This window comes from Anomaloglossus baeobatrachus, chromosome 1 (genome assembly GCF_048569485.1).
Source record: "Anomaloglossus baeobatrachus isolate aAnoBae1 chromosome 1, aAnoBae1.hap1, whole genome shotgun sequence".
NCBI classification, from domain to species: Eukaryota; Metazoa; Chordata; class Amphibia; order Anura; family Aromobatidae; genus Anomaloglossus; species Anomaloglossus baeobatrachus.
This window is the reverse complement of record NC_134353.1, coordinates 179474106-179499147: the sequence shown is the minus strand read 5'-3', so window position 1 is coordinate 179499147 and position 25042 is coordinate 179474106. Positions and strand designations below refer to the sequence as shown.

Below are 25042 nucleotides of genomic sequence, written 5' to 3'. Positions count from 1 at the left end.
CCCGCCCACCCCTCTGTGTTGGCATCAGTGATTGGGTTGCCAATTAATGCATAATGAATAGTCACCCCTTCCTCAGACTAGCCGGCGGCTCTCCTCACCAGAGAGTGACAGCTGAACAGATATACATGCTTTCACACTGGTCCTTGGGCAAGTAATACAGCAGTCTGACTGCACCCAATCATTGACGCCGGCAAAGAGGCGTAGGTGGGGGTAACAGGTGAATATTCATTAAGCATTAACAGGCGACCCCATAACTGACGCTGGCACAGAGGTGAATAAGCATTTGGCATTTCTGGGGCTTATAGCAACACAACAGGGCAATGTACAGCCGTAACAGTTACATCTACTGAAAGGGCTGTCCAAAAAGGATACTAACCGTATGATGAACTGAAACTAGGGCTTATTTTTGGAGTAGGACTTATATGTTAAGCAGTCTCCAAAAGGCAGAAAAATCATACTACGTTTAATTTTTGGGTAGGTCTTATTTTATGTTATTTTTAACATATAAAAGAAGACATTAATTTCCGTGTCATGTGTTTTTTCTGGTACATGTCACACAGATGACACACACATACAAATGGACGACGTACAGATAGCACATGGATAACACATACATACATAAGGATGGTCACATGGATGGTCAAAACAGAATGTGCTACACGTGCGTTTTTATAAACGTCCATCAAGAGCATAGAACCCACCGGCATGCCGGAAGCCTCGAGACAGTTCTGAGAAGCCCACATAAGACAAGTCATTTAACACAAGTGTGCACAGAGCCTAATATAGGAGTACTGATCCATGTCTCTTCTATATCTGTTACATAGTGTATTATACAACCTGTATATAATTATACAACCTGTATACACACAGAATATGCAAACAGACACATTATTGGTAGTCCACACACAGACTCACCAGGACAAATGATCGTATGTAAGGATCAATCTAAATGCCCCGTTCATTTTACAGAAGCTTCATTAAAATAACAAGCAGAAGACAGAATATTTTTTCAACTAACTTTATTCTTGATGAAAAAGTTGAATTAAATCTTTTAGAAATGTAGCTGTGCAACAAATCCTCGTAACAAAACATTAATCAATCATCAAAAGGAGCATTTTGTAGCATGAAATGAGGAACACGGTCAGAAATCCATGCGTGTCCCTGTCACGGAGACCTCAAAGTCATTGTCAAATAATGGTGTCACTAATAAAAGTCTAATTGTCCTACAAAGATCTACATAGACAGTAAGACCGCTATACAGGAATTCTAAGGAAAGCTGAAGCCAGCTTCATCTTCACAAGACATAGGTATTTACACCGAAATTCAAGTATCCTATTAAAAAGTAGAGATGGCAAAAAAAAGTTACTAACGGTACAGAACGGCAATATATCATCCAAAGAAATCCCCACAGAAACCCCACCACATTCAGCAGTCTTGTGTCCGCCTCCAGCTATCTCTTATTGTCTACAATGGCGCAGAATGACACATATTCTGCAGGTACACATTTCATACATTGGAAAATTCACATGTAGTAGAGCTGAATTTGTAATTTGGCAAAACTCATTGAGATTTGAAGGTATAAATTCGCAGCAGGGGAATATTCTTAAAGTGGTACTGCATCTATATTCGATCATGATACAGTGCACCTCGCAGCTACCGCATTCAGAAACGTTGATATGTCTACATTAAGTATAACTCTGCTAATATATAGTATAACGGAAATAGGAGCATTTTTATGATGCACCCCACAAATTTTTGCTAAGTGCACAATAGTATTTTTTAGAGCTAAAAAAAAAACAAGACTGGATTAAATAATGGCAAAGAGATGGAACAAGGTAAAGGGGTTGTCTGGTCTCAGACTGCTAGATCATGACATTGTGTGATACGCACTCATGCGTGCAGGTGGATGCATGTATGTGAGTTGCATACCGGCTGTCACATGCTCACTACTCTCCCCCGGCTTCTCTGACCAGCGCCGAAAATAGCCGACATGTGTAGGTGGCAAGTGACTGAATATATGCATATTGCACACATGCGGACTGTGACTGCCCACCTGTACGGGGAATACAGTGTGCGCATAGAGTGACTGCTGAGATCGGACAGCCCCTTTCCAAATATATACTTATGCACAGGCGAGGGCTTGTGGGCGAGGGGGGCCTGGTGCTGGACTCATGGGATCCATAGAGGCCACGTGGTTTGCCACTGAACAGCGCAGCTCCTTTCTCACAGAGAGGAGCCGGCTACTTCTCTGCATGGCGGGCGCTAGGCCCGTAATACTGCCGGGCCCAGACGTAGTCGCGATCTCAGCGACCGATATCGTTACGCCCCTGATTATGTGTGTTCATTATATAACTTTTAGTTACTTTGTTTATGTGTTGGAATATCATCAGAGCAGTGTGTAGGAATCTAGCTGACTTCTCATTGCAGGTACTAACGTCTGCCGCTATCTATGGCTATGAATTGGCCATGATGAGACTATTGCTCAGCCAGACACCATTTCACAAAAAGTTCTGATGCCAAGACAACACGGGAACCTGGAGCTGTTAACTCTAAAACTCTTCTTTTTTTTTAGGGGGTGAGGCTATAGAGTAACATTCATAAAGATGTATTAATGGCTACACAGCAGCAACAAACAGAAGCAGCTCCTGGCAGATTCTCCTTGATGTTGTTAAAAGGCACATAGATGTGTCTAAATATTATGCCGGAAAAATCCCTCCAAAATAAGGGTGCACTGATGTATGAATCATATTTATTAGCTGTAAAGTTACTTGGTGAAAGGGTGCAGTCAGGAGTTTTTCATCAACGTTATTTTCCTACACTTATATTTCTCCAGGTAATTTACGATGCTCCAGTAAGTTTTGTTTCATCTGGAAACATCCTCCTCTGGCCTCTGGCAGGAGATCACTTCACCCAAAAGGAAACTCTGGCCACTCACAAGTAATTTACTGTTAGCAGAAAAGATATGTCCACTGTTGTGTCTGCCACTGTAATGGGTCTACTGTTGTGTATGGCACTGTTATGGGTCAACTGTTGTGTCTGCCACTGTAATGGGTCAACTGTTGTGTATGGCACTGTTATGGGTCTACTGTTGTGTAGGGCACTGTTATGGGTCTACTGTTGTGTATGGCACTGTTATGGGTCTACTGTTGTGTATGGCACTGTAATTGGTCTATTGTTGTGTCTGGCACTGTTGTGGGTCTACTGTTGTGGCTGGCAATGTTATGGGTCTACTGTTGTGGCTGGCAATGTTATGGGTCTAATGTTGCATCTGGCAATGTTATGGGTTTACAGTTGTATCTGGCACTGCTTTGAGTCTACTGTTGTGGTTGGCAATGTTATGGGTCTACTATTGTGGCTGGCAATGTTATGGATCTACTATTGTGGCTGACAATGTTATGGGTCTACTGTTGCTGCTGGCACTGCTTTGTATACTGATGTGTCTGGCACTGTTATGGGTCTGCTGTTGTGTCTGGCACTGTTATGGGTCTACTGTTGTGGATGGTAATATTAGGAGTCTACTGTTGTGTATGGCACTGTTATGGGTCTACTGTTGTGGCTAGCAATATTAGGAGTCTACTGTTGTGTCTGGTACTGTTAGAAGTCTACAGTTACAGTTGTGGCTGGCATTGTTAGGAGTCTACAGTTGTGGCTGGCACTGATATGGGGGCACTAATGCGGCACGGTGGCTCAGTGGTTAGCACTGAAGTTTTGCAGCGCTGGGGTCCTGGGTTCAAATCCCACCAAGAACAACATCAACAAGAAGTTTGTATGTTCTCTCCATCTTTGCGTGGGTTTCCTCCAGTTTCCTCCCACACCCCAAAGACATAGTGATAGGGACTGTGAGACCCAATGGGGAGAGTGTTGCCAATATATGTAAAGCGCTATGGAATTAATGGCGCTATATAAGTGAATAAATATTATCATTATTAATGCACCTGTAAAGATTCATGCGGTGGTGACTTCTTTCTACTTCGGGGTAAAATTTAACAGTAATTAATTTTCTGTTACATTTTCTACTGCAATGCTCTGCCTACAAACACTATTATTACATATATGATGAAGCTGTCATATGCAATAATGTATTCAAATAGCCTTCAGTGCACAGAATTTCCATAAATATAACTGTCTATTACAATTATTGCATAAATAGTACACCGATTTACATTGTATCCAGATAGCTCATTTACCCATGAGAACATGTACATCTCAATAAATGTATCTGATGTGTGCATAATTTTCCAGTAAGCATTTAAAGAGAACTTGTCATCTCTCCTGACTGGTTTAGTAAAAAAACAATGCATTTATACTAAGATAACTATTTTGGAGTACTTTTCTATAAACTCCCACTCTAATTATGCTCCTGTATTATTCCTGCTACAAATTTATGAATAAATTGTCAACTGGTTGATATCAGTCCCCTTTACACACTGATTCAGTCAGCACTGATTGGACAGTGTCACTGTACGTAGGGACACATGCTTAACTGGTAACTCTTAGGGGTACTTTGCACGTTGCGACATCGCTACTGCGATATCGTCGGGGTCAAATCGAAAGTGACGCACATCTGGTGCCGGTAAAGATGTCGCAACGTGTAAAGCCTAGATGCGCCAATAAACGATCGCAAAAGCGTCGTAAAAATCGGTCGTAAATCGGTGATCTGTGTAGCGTTGGTCATTTTCATAATGTCGCACCAATAGGAGATACGATGTTGTTCCTCGTTCCTGCGGCAGCACACATCGCTGTGTGTGAAGCCGCAGGAGCGAGGAACATCTCCTTACCTGCTTCCACCGGCTATGCGGAAGGAAGGAGGTGGGCGGGATATTTACGTTCCGCTCATCTCCGCCCCTCTGCTTCTATTGGCTGCCTGCCGTGTGACGTCGCTGTGACGCCGCATGACCCGCCCCCTTAGGAAGGAGGCAGGTCGCCGGCCAGAGCGACGTCGCATGGCAGGTAAGTGCGTGTGAAGCTGCCGTAGCGATAATGTTCACTACGGCAGCTATCACAAGATATCGCATGTGCGACGGGGGCGGGTATTATCGCGCTCGGCATCACTAGCTTCGGCTAGCGATGTTGCAGTGTACAAAGTACCCCTTAGTCATTGATTTATTTCAAAGTTTTAAATGGGGTTGTCCAGACTTGGGATGAAAGTCTGCAGTCATGTTGTGTGACTGCAGACGTCTGAATCTTTCAGAGTACTCTAGTGTTGAAAGTGACCACATCAACTGTACATGCTTCCAGCCACTTTCAGACTAGATGTGCTCGGCCTTGCTCAGTTCACTTGCACTGAGCACGTCTAGTTGGCACGTGACCACCTGCTTTCATCAGCAACAGCAGAAAATCCTGACAGCGTACACAGTGCACATGTTGTAAGGATTCAGAACTCTCCAGTCGCATAGTGTGACAGCAAATTTTCATCAGAGGACCAGATAACCCCTAAAAGGATGATTAACAGTAATACAAAGTTCCACAAAGAGCTTTTTAGCGGAATGCAATTATATACTGGAACAGACAAGGCAGGAGGGCTGGCAGATCTTCTTTAAAGAGTATAACCAGTAGCAGAAAAACAAATAGGAGCCAATTCATCAAAGCTTTTATGCCAGAAAAAACTGTAGTAAAAGCTTTAAAAAGTCACAAAGTTTTTGTGCAATTGCCCATTACTGACAAATCTTGTAAGTTAGTGAAATAAAAAACATGAAATGCTTTTCGAATTAATTTTACCATTTGGTCGTGGATTGTGGATAGTAAATGAATAAAGTGCTGAGGATTCCAGTCCAAAATGCTTGGTGTGGTACATGATTTTTTTGCCATCGCTGATCAGCCCCTACAACTTTATAGATAGGGATGATGACGTGTATGCACATACTGTATATGGAGGAATGTATTGTCATTCAGGCATTGTCTTCTGTAACAGACCCTTATTTCTGTTGCTGGAAGATGACCACCCAAAGCCACTTATGCTGAGAACGGATAATCTGCATGCCCAGTTTGCCATCGCTGTTATAACAATATTTGCAATCAAGCCATAGAAAACATACAGAGATGAAAAATCCCGCTTCCTCCTGCTTTGCCTGTCCTAGGAATGGTGCAAATATGGATCGACCAGAGTCATGACCACTAATAGTGCATTACAAAGACATTTTTTATTACTGGGAAAAAAAGCAACAAAAAAATTCCTTAAGATCACAATCAACTCTGCAAATTGTAAACAGACAGTTACGGCTTTTCCTCTGCTTCCCTCATGTCCGTCATTACCAATGTTCCACTGCTATGCTACAAAATACACACGCCCTACTCCACCAATCAAAACTAGCATTATTAAAACAACAGGCTATCATCAGTACCTAGGTCAGTCGGAGAGAAGAGAATCCAGCTTCTCTTTTCTGTGCCATTTCATAAATTAATAAATTGTTATATTTATCATTCAAAAGATTTTATCTATTAAAAAAAAGAAAAAAAGGGACTTAAAATGTACAAAAACCCAATAGAAGCAAATAAATTATTAGCTAACACCTTGTAAACATCGTTTTATTTGCTGTTAAGGTAAAAACAAATAATAAAAAAAGTATAAACTTAACAGTACAAGGCACAAATGACATGGGCAAAAGAAAGTCTGGGGAAGTAAGAAATCAGTGGACACTTTCCAGGTCCTTCCAATGCACTTGCTCCTTTGCACTCCACAGCGGTGCCACAAGTGCCACGTCCAGTGCCAGTGGCGATTTCTACTTCTATAGGTTGAAGATAAGTAGATCGTCTGTTCTGAGGATGCTTGGATATGTTTGTGCTCATTAATGGATGCAGGTGAAGAATTAAATGTTCTCTACAAAGCTGCCAGGGAACAATCCAGTTTTGCCGTTCCGTTGAAGTGTGCCTTTAAACCAACCGTCTTCACGTTTCTTGTGCACAAATACAATGTCCCCTTCCTTGAGTTCGAGCTCAGCCTCACTCTGCGGAGGATATGACACTACCACCCTGTATCTGGAAAAAGAAAGAGGCTGTGATCTCACAAAACTCACACGGTATAAATCAGAACCATCAACTACAAGAAGAGCAGGAAGTTTTCCGTGTAGAGAGACTACAGATCTGGCAACATGGAAATAATTACATCTGGCGGGGACTCATAGGACTGTTATGGCTGCACATGTGGGCTAACTCGTCACTCATGTAAGCTGCTCAGTGCAACTTCTTGTGGAAAGGCAATTTCATCACAGACCGTGGCACGCTTTCATGATGATAGTTTCATTATCTAAGAAGGGTTTTGGGAAACATCATTTGATATGTGCCAGATATTACTGTGATATGGCAAAAATCCTAACTACTACTCAAAAGCAGAGAGAAAAAAGGCCTTCTAGAGAATGGACTTCTAAAAAAGAGGCCAATATATACAAAAGATGGGGCAGTTGAAAAGGTGAATAATCTGGTCTAAATGAGGGGTGGTCTCATAGAGGTGGCCTTTTTACGACGTTTAAGTGCAAGTTTATTTCATTGTATCTTATTTCTGCGATGCTTACCTTTCACAGACTACAGGTCGGGAATCATTAAGTACAGGGCCCAGTGAGGAGCAAGGCTGTCTTGGTGGAGGTGCTATGGGAATGTTGGGATCCACCATACTTGTCTTCCGGTTCTCCTGCGTTATGGTGGACACTGATACAGTCTCACCCTCCACACTGCCGGCAGCTGCTCGACCGCTGCTACTGGTGACGTCAGGACCTACTGCTCCTTCCAAAGCAGCTTCTGAGACGGCCTGTTCCAGTTCTTGAGTTGGTGAATGAGGTGGAGATGCCCGGGGTTTTCTTTTAGTTGATGCACCAGACAACAACTTAAGTAAGCCTTTTTTCTCCTTCTGCAACAAATAAAAACACACATTACAGACCAATCAGCTATTTTATCACGGGTGCTTTACTATTGGCAGCAAACAACTAGTTTACTATGAAGAACTTCTTTAAGGAGTCGTTCTATTAGAGACATCCATTTTTAGATTGCAGCCTCTGTAGTAAAAGGTCAATAGCTGTTTATTCAGTTCCCGACAAACAACGGAATTTACTTGGGAAAATTACAATTAGCCAGAGATTTGTAGGGATATTACATGGTCGTTATGCAGAGAAAAATTTTCACATTGCAGCCACAAACTTTAATGTATTTTATTGGGATTTTATGTGATATACCAATACTAAGTAGTAAGTATTTGTGAACTATAAAGAAGATGATACATGGTTTACTAAATATTTTATAAATATAACTCTGAAAATTGTTATGTCCTTAGGGTGCACGCTCTCTGCATTTTAAAGGGGCAGCACGAGTTCTCTGAAGTATTCCCTAGCCATGGCTGGGAAGCACTGGGTATTTAAGGCACCTTCCCCTGTACGGAGGTGACTGATTGATTAGGCTCCTGGTGTGTCAGTTTCTGCTACAACTACGGTCTGTTGCCTGCTTCCTAGGAACCTACTCATGTCATATGCTCCCGGCCCATTGCCAGTATCCTATACCTGAGTTGTCTTGTCTATAAACTGCACCCATCCTGCTTGTCTCCTGTGCCTGTCCATATCCCGTTCCTGAACCTTTCCTGCCTGTAACTATATTTGTACCCATCCTGCGTGTCTCTTGTACCTGTCTGGACTTTGATTGGGCCATTGAAGATGAACCTATGCATCAGCCTCAAGTATTTTGCAGCCCCTAACAGGTTTTCTTCGAGTATTGACCTGTATTAAGCACAATTCATCTTCCCATCAACTTTGACCAGCTTCCCTGTCCCTGGTGAAGAAAAGCATCCACACAGCATGATGCTACCACCACCATGTGTGACTGTGGGGATGGTGTTTTCATGGCAATGTGCAGTGTTAAATTTCTGCCATACACAGGCATTTTGCCCCAAACAGTTATACTTTAGTCTAATTTGATTAGAGCACCTACTTCCACATTAGCTGTGTCCCCTACATGGCTATTTGCACACTGCAAATGGTACGTTTTATGGCTTGCTTTAAAAAGATGGCTTTATTATTGTTACTCTTCTATTAAGGCCAGATTCATGGAGTATATGACTAAAGCGAACTTTACACGCCGCGATATCGCTAGCGAGCTTACCCGCCCCTATCGGTTGTGTGTCACGGGTAAATCGCTGCCCATGGCGCACAACATCGCTAACATCCTTCACACTATACTTACCTGCCTAGCGACGTCGCTGTCGTCGGTGAACCGCCTCCTTTCCAAGGGGGCGGTTCGTTCGGCGTCACAGCGACGTCACTAAGCGGCCGCCCAATAGAAGCGGAGGGGCGGAGATGAGCGGGACGAACATCCCGCCCACCTCCTTCCTTCCTCATTGCTGGCGGCCGCAGGTACGAGGTTGTTCCTCGTTCCTGCGGTGTCACACGTAGCGATGTGTGCTGCTGCAGGAACGACGAACAACATCGTACCTGCAGCAGCAACGATAATCGGGATAGGAACGACTGGACAACAATCAACGATATAGTGAGTATTTTTGATCATTACCGGTCGTTCCTGCGGTGTCACACGCAACGACGTTACTAACGAGGCTGGATGTGTGTCACGAATTCCGTGACCCCAACAACGTCTCGTTAGCGATGTTGTTGCGTGTAAACCCCGCTTAACAGTTGTCCTGTTGACAGATTGTCACCCCTGGGCTTTGAATCTCTGTAACTTCTCTAGAGTGACCAACGGCCTCATGGTTGCTTCTCTAATTAGTGCTCTCCTTGCTTGGGATGTCTGTTTCGGTGGATGGCCAGGTCTTGGTAGGTTTTAGTTGTGCCATATTCCTGCCATTTTCAGATGATGCTCCGTGAGATGTTCAGAACTTGGGCTATTTTTTTATACTGTAACCCAGCTTTACTCTTCTCCACAACTTTTCCCCTAACCTGTTTGGTGGGTTCCTTGGTTTTCATGATGATCAATAGTGTTCTAAAGGAAACCTCTGAGGCCTTCACAGAACAGCTGAAGTTATACTGAGAAAAAATTACACATAGATGGACTCAATTTATTATGTAGATGACTTTTGGAGGCAATTGGTCACTCAGCATTTGATTTAGGGATATCAGACTACAGGGGCCTGAATACAAATGCACATCACAATTTTGAGATTTATATTTTTAAATATTTTGAAAACCATTTCTAATATCTTTACAAATACTTGCTACTTTGTGTTGATATATCACATAGAATCCCAATAAAGTGCATTTATGTTTGTGGATGTAATGTGAAAAAAATGTGGAAAAGTTCACAGGGTATGAATACTTTTTCAAGGCACCGTAATTACTTTGTTTGTAACAATCATTTTGGAATAGACTGTTCGAGCACGATTACCACTTCTGTTAAAAAAATCTATTTCTGCCAGACAGAACAAAGTCATTTATATTGTCAGAAAAGCTTTTCACAGCGGATACAAATCAACAAGTTCTTTCTGTATATACTAACACGGGGGTGAACATACGAAATCAGCAACCTGTGTAGCTAAACAGTAATTAAGAGGGTCAGGCCCAGAGTAACCTGAAAAGTAAAATACAAGCACATCCTACTGGTTCACTTATTATATTAGAATTTAGAGAAAAACAAACCCCCCCGCTGTTCCTGCACAGGGCCCCTCTCGGATTTGTTTCTTCCCTTAAACTAGATTTACTTTACTGGAGAAATTTTATATAAGTTTCTTAAGCAAAAGTTTCATAATCCTTCAAAACCCAAAGTTCACTAAATGTATCGTGAAAGAGAAATCAAACTTAGCGATGTATAAAATTCTGCATTAGAAAAATAGGATGGATGGATTAGATAAAGACATTCATCGTTACATAGATGTCACATCTGGGAGAAACAAACATAGAACATTGTGGTGCTGAAAACAAACAGACAAACAAACAAAAAGTGTTAAAAAGCACTGACATTGGAGATGGGTTATTGATCCAGGCCTTTATTCTCTTTACCATTTTTCAGGTTGGAAATGTTTTTCTTAGAATAGGAGAAAAATTGCCTTTTTGCCGCTTAACTCCTATTTACTTCAAGGAGTTGTCCACTAACAGACCATGCCTTATAAATTTCCCCGGAGTGCTGCATAAAATATGAAAAATCCAGTTACCTCTCAGGATCAGCACCACTCCTTCACTATGAGCCTTGTTATCCCCCACCAGTCTCATGATATAAACGTCACGTGACCACTGCAACCAATCAGCGGTTGCTGATTGGCTGCAGCCTTCACAATTACTGTGAAAGGAAATTTGACTAATGGAATAGTGAAGGTTTCAGCTGATCAGAGGCCACTGATTGGCTGCATGGGTTACACGGCACTGTTTATGTTATGAGCCCGTTTGGTGACATAGGGCTCAGAGTGGAGGAGCGGCGCCTGTATGGAGGTACAGTAAGGATACATTTTTTCTATTTCAGTACTTTAGAATAGCCACTACACAGTGTACGGAGCTGTAGTGTTCAGGCTCTGTACATCAGCTGACGCTGGACCTGCAAACAGCTGATCCTACTGGTTAATGCCTTTAAGATAAAATGGCTGGCTAGTATAGCATCACTTATTACAATTATGCAGTAGCCCCTTGTATTTCACTAATTGTGATATAGATGTACTATTAGGCAATCATCAATTCTCCCTTTCTACAACCATATAGTATCTTACTCTGCAAAGTTGTGGGTGTCTGATATATGAATGTATTGTTTGCTGAAGACTTGTCATCTAGCACTAGACATAATAATATATTATGTAATGTAGACATCAGTTCACCTCCCGTGTAATAAAGAGAGATTTCATTGAGGATGGAACAGATGAATAATCTATCCAGACACTATAGACGATATGACAGCGCTCCTCCTCCTCCGGCAATTAGAGAACATGTGGGTTCCTGTATAAAGAACATCAAAACCAGATCACATCTCTCATTTACTAATCTTTACTATAAAACTAGACTGTGACTGGATGCTGAATGTAATTTCTCTGTTTCACGCCTGCAACATACCCGATGACCAGTTTGCTGTCCGCACTCACCTTGCTGTCCTTGTCCTGCTTATTGGTGGCAAAACTTGAAGGTGCATTATCGGGAGATGAAGAACATCCAGTGACTGCGGAGTTCGTTTTCCAGTTACCATCTACCTCTAAGGGGGGGACACTGTTACTGGAAGGGGTAGCAGCCATTGGCACATTTGGTCTGTTTAGATTCATTGCGGCGTTGATGTAAGCTGCTGGACTGGAAAGCGGTGGCTGCATTGGCTGAGAGCTACCTTGGTGGTTGTTGACAGAAGCTGCTGGGATAAGGCAAGATGGGTTCTGCGCCTGCATGGGGGTAACTGCAGCAGTCGGACGCTCCTGGCCATGAGCAGCGGCTGTAAGGAACCAGTAAGAGAAATGCGTCACATGAGATATCTTCGCATATAATGGACTACTGATCCATTTAAAGATGTATCAGGTACAATTCTCTAATATACCACTTATTACAGAATCACTTCTTTTAAAAGGGGAATGAAATCTACAAGTCACCTACAGAAAAAGAAGACATCATCCCTATAAGGTCTAAACAAGAGGCAGAACCAATTCTAAAAATGGGTTGACCCCTTTGTGGGTTGGCATTAGAAATGTGTGTCAGATATGTGTCAGGCATATAGACAACATAATGGCATAGATGAAAGTAGCCATCATCCTACCACTACGCTATCATCTGCACTTGCGCAGGTTCGGGACATTCAGAGATGCAGCACATGCAAGTAGGGTTTCCAAAAAGATTTACTGCTCATCTATAAATTACCATACAGTAAAAAGGGAAACTATTCATAAGAAAGGGATAATCATTATCACCCGCCACCTACAGGGGTAAATTATTGCGCCTTCCATAGAGGTAGTGTGAGATTACTAATGGGTGAGTCAGATCACATGCGCCTCTACCAGCAGCCATTTACAGGATGGAAGGTGTAGTTTCAGTAAGGTAATAAGGAACCAACAGGGAACACCAAACTACGCCAAGTTATTAGGTTCCTCAGATGCCTCTTCTGCTTATATTTTGGAAAATTATTAATAAGTCTATACAGCATCAGGCACAAAATGGAAAATGTCGAAATGTTCTGACATCTCTTCCATAACTCTGTTAAAGGGGTAATCTGTCTCTGCTTACTTCCACATAGAGAGGTGAGCGGGCAAGTGATTTGGCATCTATAGATACCCGCTGTTTACATGTGAGATTGGTTAGTATCACGGATATTTCTTATTCACATTACAATAGGATAAGTGCGTGATGTCTGCCGCTATTAAGATCTGGCAGACATCTGTAGATCTGTAGATGTGATGTCCCTGGCCCACTCACCTTTCGAGGAAGAAGTCAGCAGAGACAGATTACCCCTTTAGGAACAAATGCAATGTCTGTTTTGGGCCATCACTTCTCCCATTTGCCCCAGGCATTTTTAACTGGGAGACTGTAAGATAGGTTCTGCCTGTTTTTTTTGCTCTTTTCACTTGATGTTGGGTGGCCATTGTTGCTGTCTATGTGGGGTGGTGTGGCCTGGTGTCATTGGGCTGAGCCTCGCATCATGGGTGCTGTTGGGCACCAAGTCACTCGCCCCGCCGATGCACTATGGCTGTGGCAGTGGTTGAAGCATGGTGTTGCACCTTTAAGGTCATGGAACCACTAGAAGGCTCACCATGATGTGACAGTGGGCTTCAAATAGTCTGATCAAAATATTCAACTAAGAACCTCATGTTCACTTTTGCAAATTTTTGCTTGGACGCAATAGATCAATGTATATGTTTGAAGGTAAAGCCTGTGTGTTTTTTCTGTAGCTGTGACAGAAGCAATGATGCTAGTTTGCTCAGCGCCCTCAAGATTAGCAATGTATGAGATTAGCAGAGCTACTTTTCAGCACTTGGAACCAGAGTTTGAATCCAGGGAAATTTAATATTGAGCTCCAATTAGGGGCAAGAATGTGATTGAATGTGACAATCTCTGTACAGCGCTGTGGAATATGTTGGCGATACACAAGCAATGGGAATGTCATATTGTAGCAGGCTGACTGAGGGTAAACCTATAATCTACTCTCAGCGTTCTACCTCTTAGACTGCAGAAGGCTTGTTATGTTGGGAATCTCGTGCTTTGCTCTGTTCGTTATTACCTGAGCAGGTTTATTAAGCACGGGTAGTGCGATCCATGCGGCTTACACTGCACAGCACCATCACCAGCTGCCTAATCTAATTACACTTGTTTTTACAGGGCAGCGCCAGGGATGCCAGCACTTGTTTTCTTTTTTATTATTGGAGCCTAGGCATTAGGTCAATCTGGGCAGAAGGAGTCAGTCTTATAAATTTAAATGACCAAAGGAGAAAATAACAATGTTTTCTTAGCTTTCTTTTATTGCCCCCCTCTGCTGTCTGCATTCTCACTCTTGGTGGAGTAACCATCCAAATCCTCGATATTCAGAGGAACAGTAAAACCTGATACTTTCTTCACCCTTTGACTGAACTCACAAAGATTTTAAAGAGCGAAAATATGTATATTTCCCATTTCATCAATTTGTCCTATAGAGCTTAATAAAGCGATCTGTAAATGACGTGCCCGGGAACAGATGTATAGCGCAGCATTCTCTGACGGCTAACGCTCCCTTTCCCGTTGTAAAACAGATTTGACAATTTCACTTTGGGTAATGTGTTTTCTAGATGGCTCAGACATTTCTACCAATGACCATAAAGAGACTTCTCAGTTTTCAGAGGAGAATAAAAGAAGGAAAAAAGCAAAGCAAAATCCAATCAATAACCTCATAACAATGTTTAGAGGCAATACTAAAGCATTTAGACCCCAGTACTTCGGGCTCGCAATGCCTCTTAAGTACATAACTTTAATCCTTTTACTCATTCTACAAGTTAGGATAAAAGTATGCAGTAAGGAGTCCGCTAAGTATATCAATATATATCCGCACCTGAGCAATGTAATAGATGTATAATATAAAGCAGAATTACAGTTATGTGTACCCAGGCTATTGTATCTGCACAACACTGCACTGTATTTGTGCGCTCCATCATTACATTATTAGACAGCTGCAGAGTCTACTATACTGCACATACAAATCCAAGAAAATATGGCTCCATTCTTCATACAGATGTTGTGGCAGATGGGCATATACAAACTGGCAACTTGTTCACTAAATCATTTTAGAACTATAGACTATGTAGCAGTAATACAGTTTAAGAGTTCGTTCACACTAGCGCTTGTTCCCTCCTGAGAGGATCGGATGCTACATGCTAACAACACTCGACTATAAACTCTGAGCCGAGAGTCATTTTATGTAGGCGAGAATTGGATCCCAGGTGCTGAGAAGATGCAGTACTTCGTTTAGAAGCCATCGTGTACATATACCCTAATTGTGTTTTTAGTCAGTGTTAGGTCCAACCTGCCCTTCCCAGATAAGCTTAGACCATTTTCCAGAAAGGTGCTGGAGCTATGTGGACTGGCATAAAGTTACTAAATGTTTGCGCGCTTACGGGCTACACAAAAATGTTACAACATTTCAAATAATTTTTACAACAGAATTCTGTGGAAAACTGTCTGATAAATTGTCCCCTCGGTATGGCGCTAAGCTTGTATGTACTTCATACAGATAGGTGCTTTTTTTATTTTCCCTTTGGCTCAACAAATCCTGAGAAAGAAAAGGCGAGAGATGATCAGCTTTGAAAAAAACATGATGTTGGAGATGTTTATTCATCCAGAACTTATGTGTCTTAAGGTCCTACCTGTGCGGACAGCATTGCGGGCCTGGTTCACAGTCATTTGGCCGCTCATGTGGATAAGGACCTTGGACTGTGGACTGGTTTGGATATGTCCTCCTGGAACACTCGGGGAGACACCATTTGCATTCACTGTTTTGCTAAAGTCCACACCATTTCCTTGTAGCTTCTGGCAGGGCACTCCGCCAGAGCATGGTGCCACCATGTTGACCATCTGGGTGCCCCCTCCTGCTGTTGCCATGGCCACTTTAGCCTGTGACCCAGTGGTTAATGCCCTAAAGAAGTGAAATTTGTGAATTACTAAATCTTTCTTCTACAGTCTGTGTTGTAATCCCTGAATTTTAATAGGTGCGCTTTGAAGTCACAATCCCGTCACGGTACAATATATGAAAGATTTCCATTATTATATACAAATGCTGTGCATAACCAAAAAGAAAACCTAAATCAATAAAGTGTCTTGAGAACATAATAAACCTATACAGTTAGATAATAAATGTATTCTGTCATTGCTATAAACATTGTTTTCTTCCATCACAATGATTTAGGTTAGCAGTTCATGGTTTGGGTGCATTCCCTACAGCAAAATGAATAATTCAATCAAATATGTTACAGGGAGAAGCGCTCTAAAACATTAATAGAATTGCAAATGAAAGGAAAGAAAAGTAAAATTTGGGGAATTAATCTATTGATATTCAAGATGTGTGCAGCACAAGGCTGTAGAATACAGAACATTTCATGGATCCCAAGCACATGGCTGGAGCTTGTATGTTCTCGGGGCCAATTAGCACTAGACTGCACACATCTACAGGACGGAGATTAGATGCTTCACCCACTGTTGTCAAGATAAATTGGTACTCAACCTATATTTTTCACATTTGTTATAATATTGCACGTCATTTTTCTTTTTTTCCTATTATGAGGCCATGTAATGTTCGTATTATTCTTGTAACAGATATGAAATGATTTGTAAGAAAAAAAATTGGCAAGAAGCAATGTCCCCTACTTACCGTGTAACAGGTGCTACATAGTTCCCAGGGAATACTCCGATTTTACTGGTGTGCATGGATGTCCCCTTAAACCAGCCGTCCTGACAGCGCTCAAACACTAAAAACATTTCACCCTTCCGCAGCTCCAGCTCATCCTCCTTGCGCGGGAGATAGGGATAGATAGCGACATACCTGTGAAGAGACAGTGTAATATATAGTTAGTACAAGGGAAATAAAGACGTCCATCAATATTAACTCATGGGGTGGGAGGATATGAATGAAGGGAATGAGTATGAGTATCTTATACATTTGATCTTCCCCTAATGATCTTTAGAAGGACAGAAAAAACAGGCCATAATTCATCAGAGTGTTTCGCAAGAAATCTAAAATAAAACACTATGATACGTTGCTAAATATTCGAGCCATTTTCGTACACCTCCAACAAAATGGGCAGGGTCCAGTGCGACACCAAAGTGCATCTAATTTATAGCAGGGAGCTGCGTGCCTTACTCTAGAAATTCTCCTGTAGTCTCTGGAGTAAGATTTGTGGCGAGGGTGCACTCCACTTTTCAGACACTCCAGATTCATATAGAGGCATGTGCCTTTTAATGAATCAGGATCGCAGGATCCCAAGATGCCCACTCATCAATACTGGTGTTTGTCACGCCGGTCTTGATGAGTCGGAGCCACAATGCATGAATCAATCTGGTCTAGAGGTGAACATTTTTACTCTGTATCACGTGTCAATTAGGAACATTAAAATTACAATGAGAATTTGGGATTCTGATCTGGCTTATATATCCTGAGTCATATTGCAAAGGATTGTCGAAAATCCACTTGTGACTTTTAGGATCGCTACTTCCAATAGGTGGCGCTGTGCTAGAGTTTGTCTCCTTTACTGGAGAGACAATTTGAATGAGAATTTCATACATTTACATAACCGTTGATGTTATAAACTAACAAATATACAGCTGCACTCTGAGACGCTAAGGTTATGCAAACAACATTGAATATAGGAATTTGGACGTGCATTACTTCTAAAAAAAATAATTGAAACAATTAGCACATAAAAAGGCCTGTTTTATGTGAACCCAGCAGCTAGCGTCAAGGCGCATCTCTTGGCTGGATCCCTACATACTAATGCCTCTATCCTGGCTGAACAGCCTGCAATTTTATGGGCAGGCAGGAACCTGCTAATAGGAAATTAAAAATCACCTTAAGCTGATGGGAAGGAGTGCTCAGTCAGAAGGCATGACCCTGTAATCTAAGATGACAAAACTGACGGCACTTCCTAAGGCTAGGTTCACATTTCCGTTGTTTTAAATCTGTCAGCGACGGACCCGTCATTTTTTAGATGTCAACTGACGCAACGGATGTGTTTTTCACAGGATTCCGTTCACAGGAATCCTGTGAACAAACTGATCCGTTACGTCCGTTACATCCGCTGTGCGTCCGTTTTTTGACGGATCCATCATGATCCGTTTGTGTTTGGGACAGCCCAGTGGGTGTACCAAACATGCTGGGCATGCTCAGTAGAGCATGGCGGAATCCAGCGCTGGATTCCGTCGTAAGACGGATTACGACGGAATCCAGCACCATAGACAAACATTACAAGCGTGACGGATTGCGACGAATTCCTGCGCGGTGCGTTAATTTTGACGGCCCAAAAAACATTACATTCTGCATTGTTTTCACCCAACGGTCAGTCCAAAAATGACTGACTGCCGTGCAGCAGATGCAAAGCAAGGTCATCAGTCGCAATCCGCCACTAATACAAGTCTATGCAAAACAACGGAATCCGCCAAATGGATTCCGCTGTTTACCAGAGCCGCGGATTGTGACTGATACATTTTGGCGGAAATGTGAACCTAGCCTAACACAAATGTGAAATCCATAAGAAATCATCGAAGCCTAGTTTAAAACCACTGCCTGTTCTTCTTTGACGAGCTCCACTGATAGCTTTCAATCTGTAGCTAGGCTGTCCATAACTGGGGGGGGCAAAAGGTTGAATGTACTGCCCTTACCCTGTATATAAATACCTATGTATATACTGTAGATACTAAGCCTGATGAAGAGACCTGCGTAGTCTCGAAAGCTTGCTATTATTACCATTATTACCATTCAGTTAGCCAGTATCAACCACTGAGGACTTCAGTTCTTTTAAACAAACTTTTTTTTTTATCTCTACTGGCTAACACGGTACAAAGTATATTTTACCTGTATAAATACCCCGGCTCAGATAAGGAGGCTTGTTGGAAGTCCTTTCTGACACTTATCACTCAGGCAATGCTGGGAGTTTATACATATAACCACAACCATGTGATAAACTATTGTCACACCGAGCCTTCTCAATTACACAAACGTCACATGCTTTTTCCAAAATTATCCTGTTTGGTAGATTTCTTGCACTGAACGTCTGCTTCGGCAGCCATATAGGAATTAAGGTGATCTCTAAGGGATTTTCTTTACTTGGCTAACAAAACAATGACACTGCAAATTTAAGAAGGCAAAAACAAAGTTTCTTGGCCTAGAGCCACAATTTTCTTAAAATAACTGGAGACTACTGTGCTCCCGCCATGCACATAGCAGATTAATTTTGATAATCCTTCAAAAAGCCCAAGAGATCTCTACTTTCCGAGTGTAACTTGGTGGGAGTCTATTATTGGGGTTACCAGTCATTCCTTCTGTATTCATGTATATATGATATTGAATATGTATCTTCTTGCTTTACATATCCTAACAGAAGAGTAATCATGCCAAAATGAGCAGCACTGAGGATGGTATAGAGAAATTGTCACATCATTGGGCAAAGTCACCTGAAACCAGATCCTTCAGCTCTATTAAATATAAATAAGCTAAAAACAGCCCAATGCGCCATGTGCTTAACGTGAAATCAGATCTTTATGAGTAAGTGATATTTCAGTCTTTCTGAACATTAACATGGAATGACATCTCCCCTAAGACCACTTCTTTGATAAGAGTAACCTTATTTGGACAGATTTCCAGTTTCTTCACATATTATGCATACTAGCCGTCTTCTTTGAGAAGACCACCCTCCCTAGGAGATCTTTTTTAGAGGTCTGGATTTTTAAGGATATTATTTCCATAACTTCACCAGTGGGATTGACAATAAACAATTCCCAATTAGTAGAACGCCGTTTCATGATTAGTTCCATGAATAAAATTTTTACTACAACATGTGCTGTGTAATGTATGCACATAATTTAATCCCAAATTAGCTGTCCTGGCTGTGGTGCTCATAAAAGTGTCATTATTGTAAGCGGTTTCTATAATTAGGGTTGTCACTCCTATACTATAGTGTCTTGCTAGTTTGGACACAATTGTATCTCTGCTTCCTTTAATTGTGAAATTAATAATTTTAATAAAAAATAAAACAATATTTTATATTCAATACTGAAATAAAATGCAATGTCCAGGTAAAACCAACTGTACCTATATATGCATTGTCTCTATCTGTAAGTCAGTTAGCTCAAGAAGGAGACCTACCGGTTGCCCAAATGTGGCGATGCAAGCACAGTACTTGGTTCACGGAGGGGTGAATTCAGCTTTACTAATATAGAGCAACCAAAGGTTACCCGATCTGTATATGTCTGCACTGGTTTGGCAGCCCCACTTCTGGTTTGTGCTCAAAACATGAGTGTATCCTGCGTCGACATGTCACCAGTGCTCTGTATGAAGAAGACTGGCTCACTGGATCAATTCAATAGATGAGCCAGCCTCCTTCTCTCTATAAATTGGTAGAAATGGGAGCTGGGTTTGCTATCAAAAAGAGTCAGACCTCTTCACACACAATACTGTCAATGTGCCAGCACACATGATGCTCTGCTGGGTGGAGAACAAGCCTCAAGTTAACCTACCGAGAGCAGATATTTTCAGATTGGGAGACTCTTAATAATTGAACATTATTAGTAAGTTCTAACATTTCATAATTTTCAGGTTGTTGGAGTGGGAAAAATAAAAGGTGCACATAGGGTCTTACCCTGGTAAAGTTAATGTGCAGTTAGAGCAAGTACCGCTCACCTGAGGTAGTTATGAAAGTCACAAGTACTATAGACGCATGAATATAGAGTATCTGGCTGCAGCAATCCCCATAGCAGATAATAAGATCAGTTGTGGAAATGAAAGGGTTAACATCGATCATCACTGAAGATCATAAGTGTTTTTATATTCTACATGTTTTGGAACAGGAAAGCTCCTTCTTCAGGAGGAAATCATCTGTGATTTATCCCTGAAGAAGGAGCTTTACTCCACCGAAACGTGTAGAATAAAAAAAAAATCACTTATGATCTTCAATGAACCTTCAATGTTTTTGTTCCTGCACGGAGGCGTGATGTTAACCCTTTTATTTCCACAATTGATCTGATAGTTTTCAGGTTAAAAGATACAAATCTATCGAGTACAGCCTATAACCTAAAGTAATGATCCAGTGTTAGGGCCGCTTTGCACGCTACGATTTATCTGACAAAATGTCGTCGGGGTCACGGTTTTCATGATGAACTTCCGGCATCGTTAGCGACGTTGTTGCATGTGACACCTACGTGCGACTCCGAACGATCGCAAATAGGGTGAATATCGTTCATCGTTGACACGTCATTCAGTTTCAAAATATTGTTCGTTGTTTGGAACGCAGCAGACATATTGCTACGTTTGACACCCTGTCAACGACGAACAACATCCACACAACCGCCTTGGTCAAACAATATATCGCTGCACGATGTAGCGTCGTTTGTGAGATGTGTACGTGTGACCGCTACAAAACGACCTATGAGCGATCTCGGCAAATCGTAACAATGATTTAGGCGTATCACATTGCTAACGAGATCGCTAGTGAAATCGTTGTGTGTAAAGCAGCCTTTAGGCAGATACCCCGTAAGGTAGATGCTAATTGTCCCATATTAGGGGTAAAATTCCTGTCCAATTCCACATATGGCACTTAGATTAGGTCCCTGGATAAACGTCTCATCGCAAAATGTAGCACCCGCAACATGTAATTTTATATTTAGCAAGAAAGGCTTCCTTGTACTTTTTATACTATTGTAGTGAATCAACCACTACAACATCATGTGGCAGGGAGGTCCATAGTCTCCCTGCTCTTACAGTAAAGAACCTGTGTCTTTGATTATGATTAAACCTTATTTCCTGTAGACGGAGCAGATAGCCCCTGACTTTCTAACAATATTATGTATATTCTTATAATGGGACATCCCTTAAATAGCTATTATGCAGCAATCTTATTTAATGAATATATTGTATCCTATATTCAGAATGAAGTCGGCATTACATGCATCTTTCGGCAGGACATGTGGACACCATGCCAAACACCTGGAAGTCTTAGCTATGAAAAATACAGCACAGATCATGCTACGTCTCTTTCATCACTAAACATATAGTCTAGCACTAAAACACTAGACACAATAAGTCTCACTTTTTAACTGAAAACATTTTCATTTGTAGTCATTTGTACTGTACGTCCAAGTGTTTCCATTCACATACAGACTTTGAAGTCTGCCCACCATACGTAATGATAACCACATGGACCAGGAACACGCTCATCCAATCAGGGTAATCCCCTTTCCGAACATATCTTATGGAGGCTCTACATCAGACCACATTTCATAAAGCTATTTATTTGGCCGGTCAATCAATAGCACTACGTGTAATTGGGAAATCTTCAATTTTTGCTCCACATCTGGATTGAAGAAACATGACTGAGCCAGAGGTTGGAGGAAGGCGAGGACATTCTGCCAGAGATAGGCCGAAAACTGATGAGGCTGCTTAAAAGACATCTCTTCTTTATGTAAAGACCATTTCAAGACAAAGGGGAATTTTGAGAACTTGGTACAAACCAGTATGATAGAAAATAATTGTGCACCTACCCATATATAACTAATGATATTTATTCTGTTACCTACCTGTGTAGCATGTGAGAGGATGAGGAAATGACAGGTCACCATTTTAAAATGGCAACGATATATACAGTGGCAATGAGCAAATTCTAAGCTGCATATTAAGGGTTAAAGGGGTATTTCAGTTCCTTAAAATTGATAATTGTTAGCACCCCTGCAGATTCGCTGTATGAGGGATCTTCATTTTTTATGCTACTGCATGTGGAACAACTCTGAATTATTATGCTTTTGCTTTTATAGGGCCATTATAATCCGCAACACTTTATAGACATCATCATCACTGTCCCCATTGGGGATCACCACCTATGTTCCCTATCAGTGTGCCTTTTGGAGTACGGGAAGAAACTGGAGTACCTGGAGGAAACTCACAGAAACATAAGGAGAACATACAAACTCCTGGCAGATGTGGTCCTTGATGGGAATTGACACCCAAGACCCAAGCGCCGCAAAACAACAGTGTTAACCACTGAGCTGTCATGCTGCACCATGTACTTTTAGTAACCCAATAAACAGCTGATTGGCAAAGATGCAGAAAGTTGGACTCTCATCTAAGAATGGGTCATCTATTTCAAAGAATTAGATAGTCCCTTTAATTTACTTAGGATATTTTTGGGGGCTTCAAAACACTACCTAAAGAAAAGATTATCCAAGGGCGACTGGGGAAAAATCAGCAGTGCCACTCCAGGGTAAATCTAGGATCACACAGTGCCCATGGAATTCAATGGGCTGGTTATGTAATGAACAGATGTGCCAAATGCTCCAAAGCAAAAGACGTCCTTCACAGTCACTTTCCACTGACTAAAGGCCGCTTTACACACTGCAATATCGGTACCGCCCCCATCTGTTGTGCGACACGGGCAAATCACTGCTCGTGCCGCACAACATCGCCTAGTCCCGTCACACTTCTTACCTGCCCGGTGACGTCGCTGTGACCGGCGAACCGCCTCCTTTCTAAGGGGGCGGTTCGTTCAGCGTCACAGCGACGTCACAGCTGCGTCACTGAACCGCCGCCCAATAGAAGCGGAGGGGCGGAGATGAGCGGGACGTAACATCCCGCCCACCTCCTTCCTTCCGCATAGCGGCCGAAAGGCAGGTAAGGAGAGCTTCCTCGTTCCTGCGGTGTCACACGGAGTGATGTGTGCTGCCGCAGGAACGAGGAACTACTTCGTTACTGCTGCAGTAACGATTTTTGAGAATGGACCCCCATGTCACCAATGAGCGATTTTGCACGTTTTTGCAATGATGCAAAATCGCTCATAGGTGTCACACGCAACGGCATTGCTAATGCGGCCGGATGTGCGTCACCAATTCCGTGACCCCAACGAGTTCGCATTAGCGATGTCGTAGCGTGTAAAGCCCCCTTTAGATGAAGGTGTTGACCATGAAAATGTTTAATATGGTATTTGAAAATGAGTCTTCTAAACAAAATAAATGACCTAGGATATCTAAAGACTGTGAATGCTTAATCTGCACAATATTATACCCCTTGAATCATAAGAGGCCAGATGGTCTCCTCCAAGGGTTTATATAATAACGATAGCCTCCATATGGCTCAGCTTTAGAACACAAACCATCGGCCAGGACACAAAAGACAATAGTCGTCCTAGGCAGGCAGAACGGTCTTGAACAGGTACGTTTCTATTCAAAAAGTAATATATTAGGTTTCCAGTGATTACTTTGCACAGAACTTTCAATCTATTCCATGTGTGGGCCTTTCTGGGTCAAGTACTTGAAAGAAAATCTCCCGGTTTTCAAGATAAAAAAAATAACCAACATGGATAGAGAGGACAACAAGGTTCTGGACATGTGAAGAAAAGTTTGGAAACTTTGTTTGTTTGGTACTATGGTGTAGAGTCGGAAATACTGTGATTCAAGATTTTCAAGTAAAAATCTGTCTAAAAGCTACAATCACTCATACATAAAGTCATTTCCATTGTTTAAGTCACTTTTTTTGTGTTATGGTAATATGCTAATGTTTTCTTGGCGCTAAACTCTTCAAAATGGCTCACATGGTTAATGAATTTTTCACAATATCAAAAATGATCTTTAGTTTTAACCTTATCTCATTTCAGGACACAGGGGTACAATATTGCAACTTTTGACAAACACATATTGGGATATGCGCCCACTGCATCTTTCTTATGTGGATTTTATATAAGCTGTTGTGTTGTACACATTACTCCGCTCATCTCTAAAGCTGACACATTGTCGTTCCATCTTAAAGCTGCACAAATAATGAAGCATGTAGGACATTTTAATATCCATAGCGTGAATATTACTCCGTAACACACCATTCACTTGCACTGAATGAGAAATGTCAGCAGATCTAGTAAGGATTTAGGTGCAGAATCAGGGCCTAAATCTACATTGGATCCTGAACAGAGATGAGCAGACCCGTGGAAGTTTGGTCCGGCGGGTTCAGCTGGATT

General features: G+C 41.8%; 1 protein-coding gene across 2 annotated transcripts in view; it reads right to left on the bottom strand.

The window, feature by feature from the left end:
- Positions 1–1041: 1041 nt before the first annotated feature.
- The window catches only part of SH3RF1 (SH3 domain containing ring finger 1), a 211547-nt gene continuing 187546 nt past the window's right edge, over positions 1042–25042 (bottom strand). For both annotated transcript variants that reach the window (XM_075347241.1, XM_075347249.1), the window contains 5 exons: positions 16708–16878; positions 15707–15975; positions 11987–12321; positions 7509–7840; positions 1042–6975 (listed from right to left, as the gene is read on the bottom strand). In XM_075347241.1, the coding sequence (XP_075203356.1) occupies positions 6807–6975; positions 7509–7840; positions 11987–12321; positions 15707–15975; positions 16708–16878 (1276 nt within the window). In that variant the 3' untranslated portion in view covers positions 1042–6806. The remainder of the gene's footprint in view (positions 6976–7508; positions 7841–11986; positions 12322–15706; positions 15976–16707; positions 16879–25042) is intronic.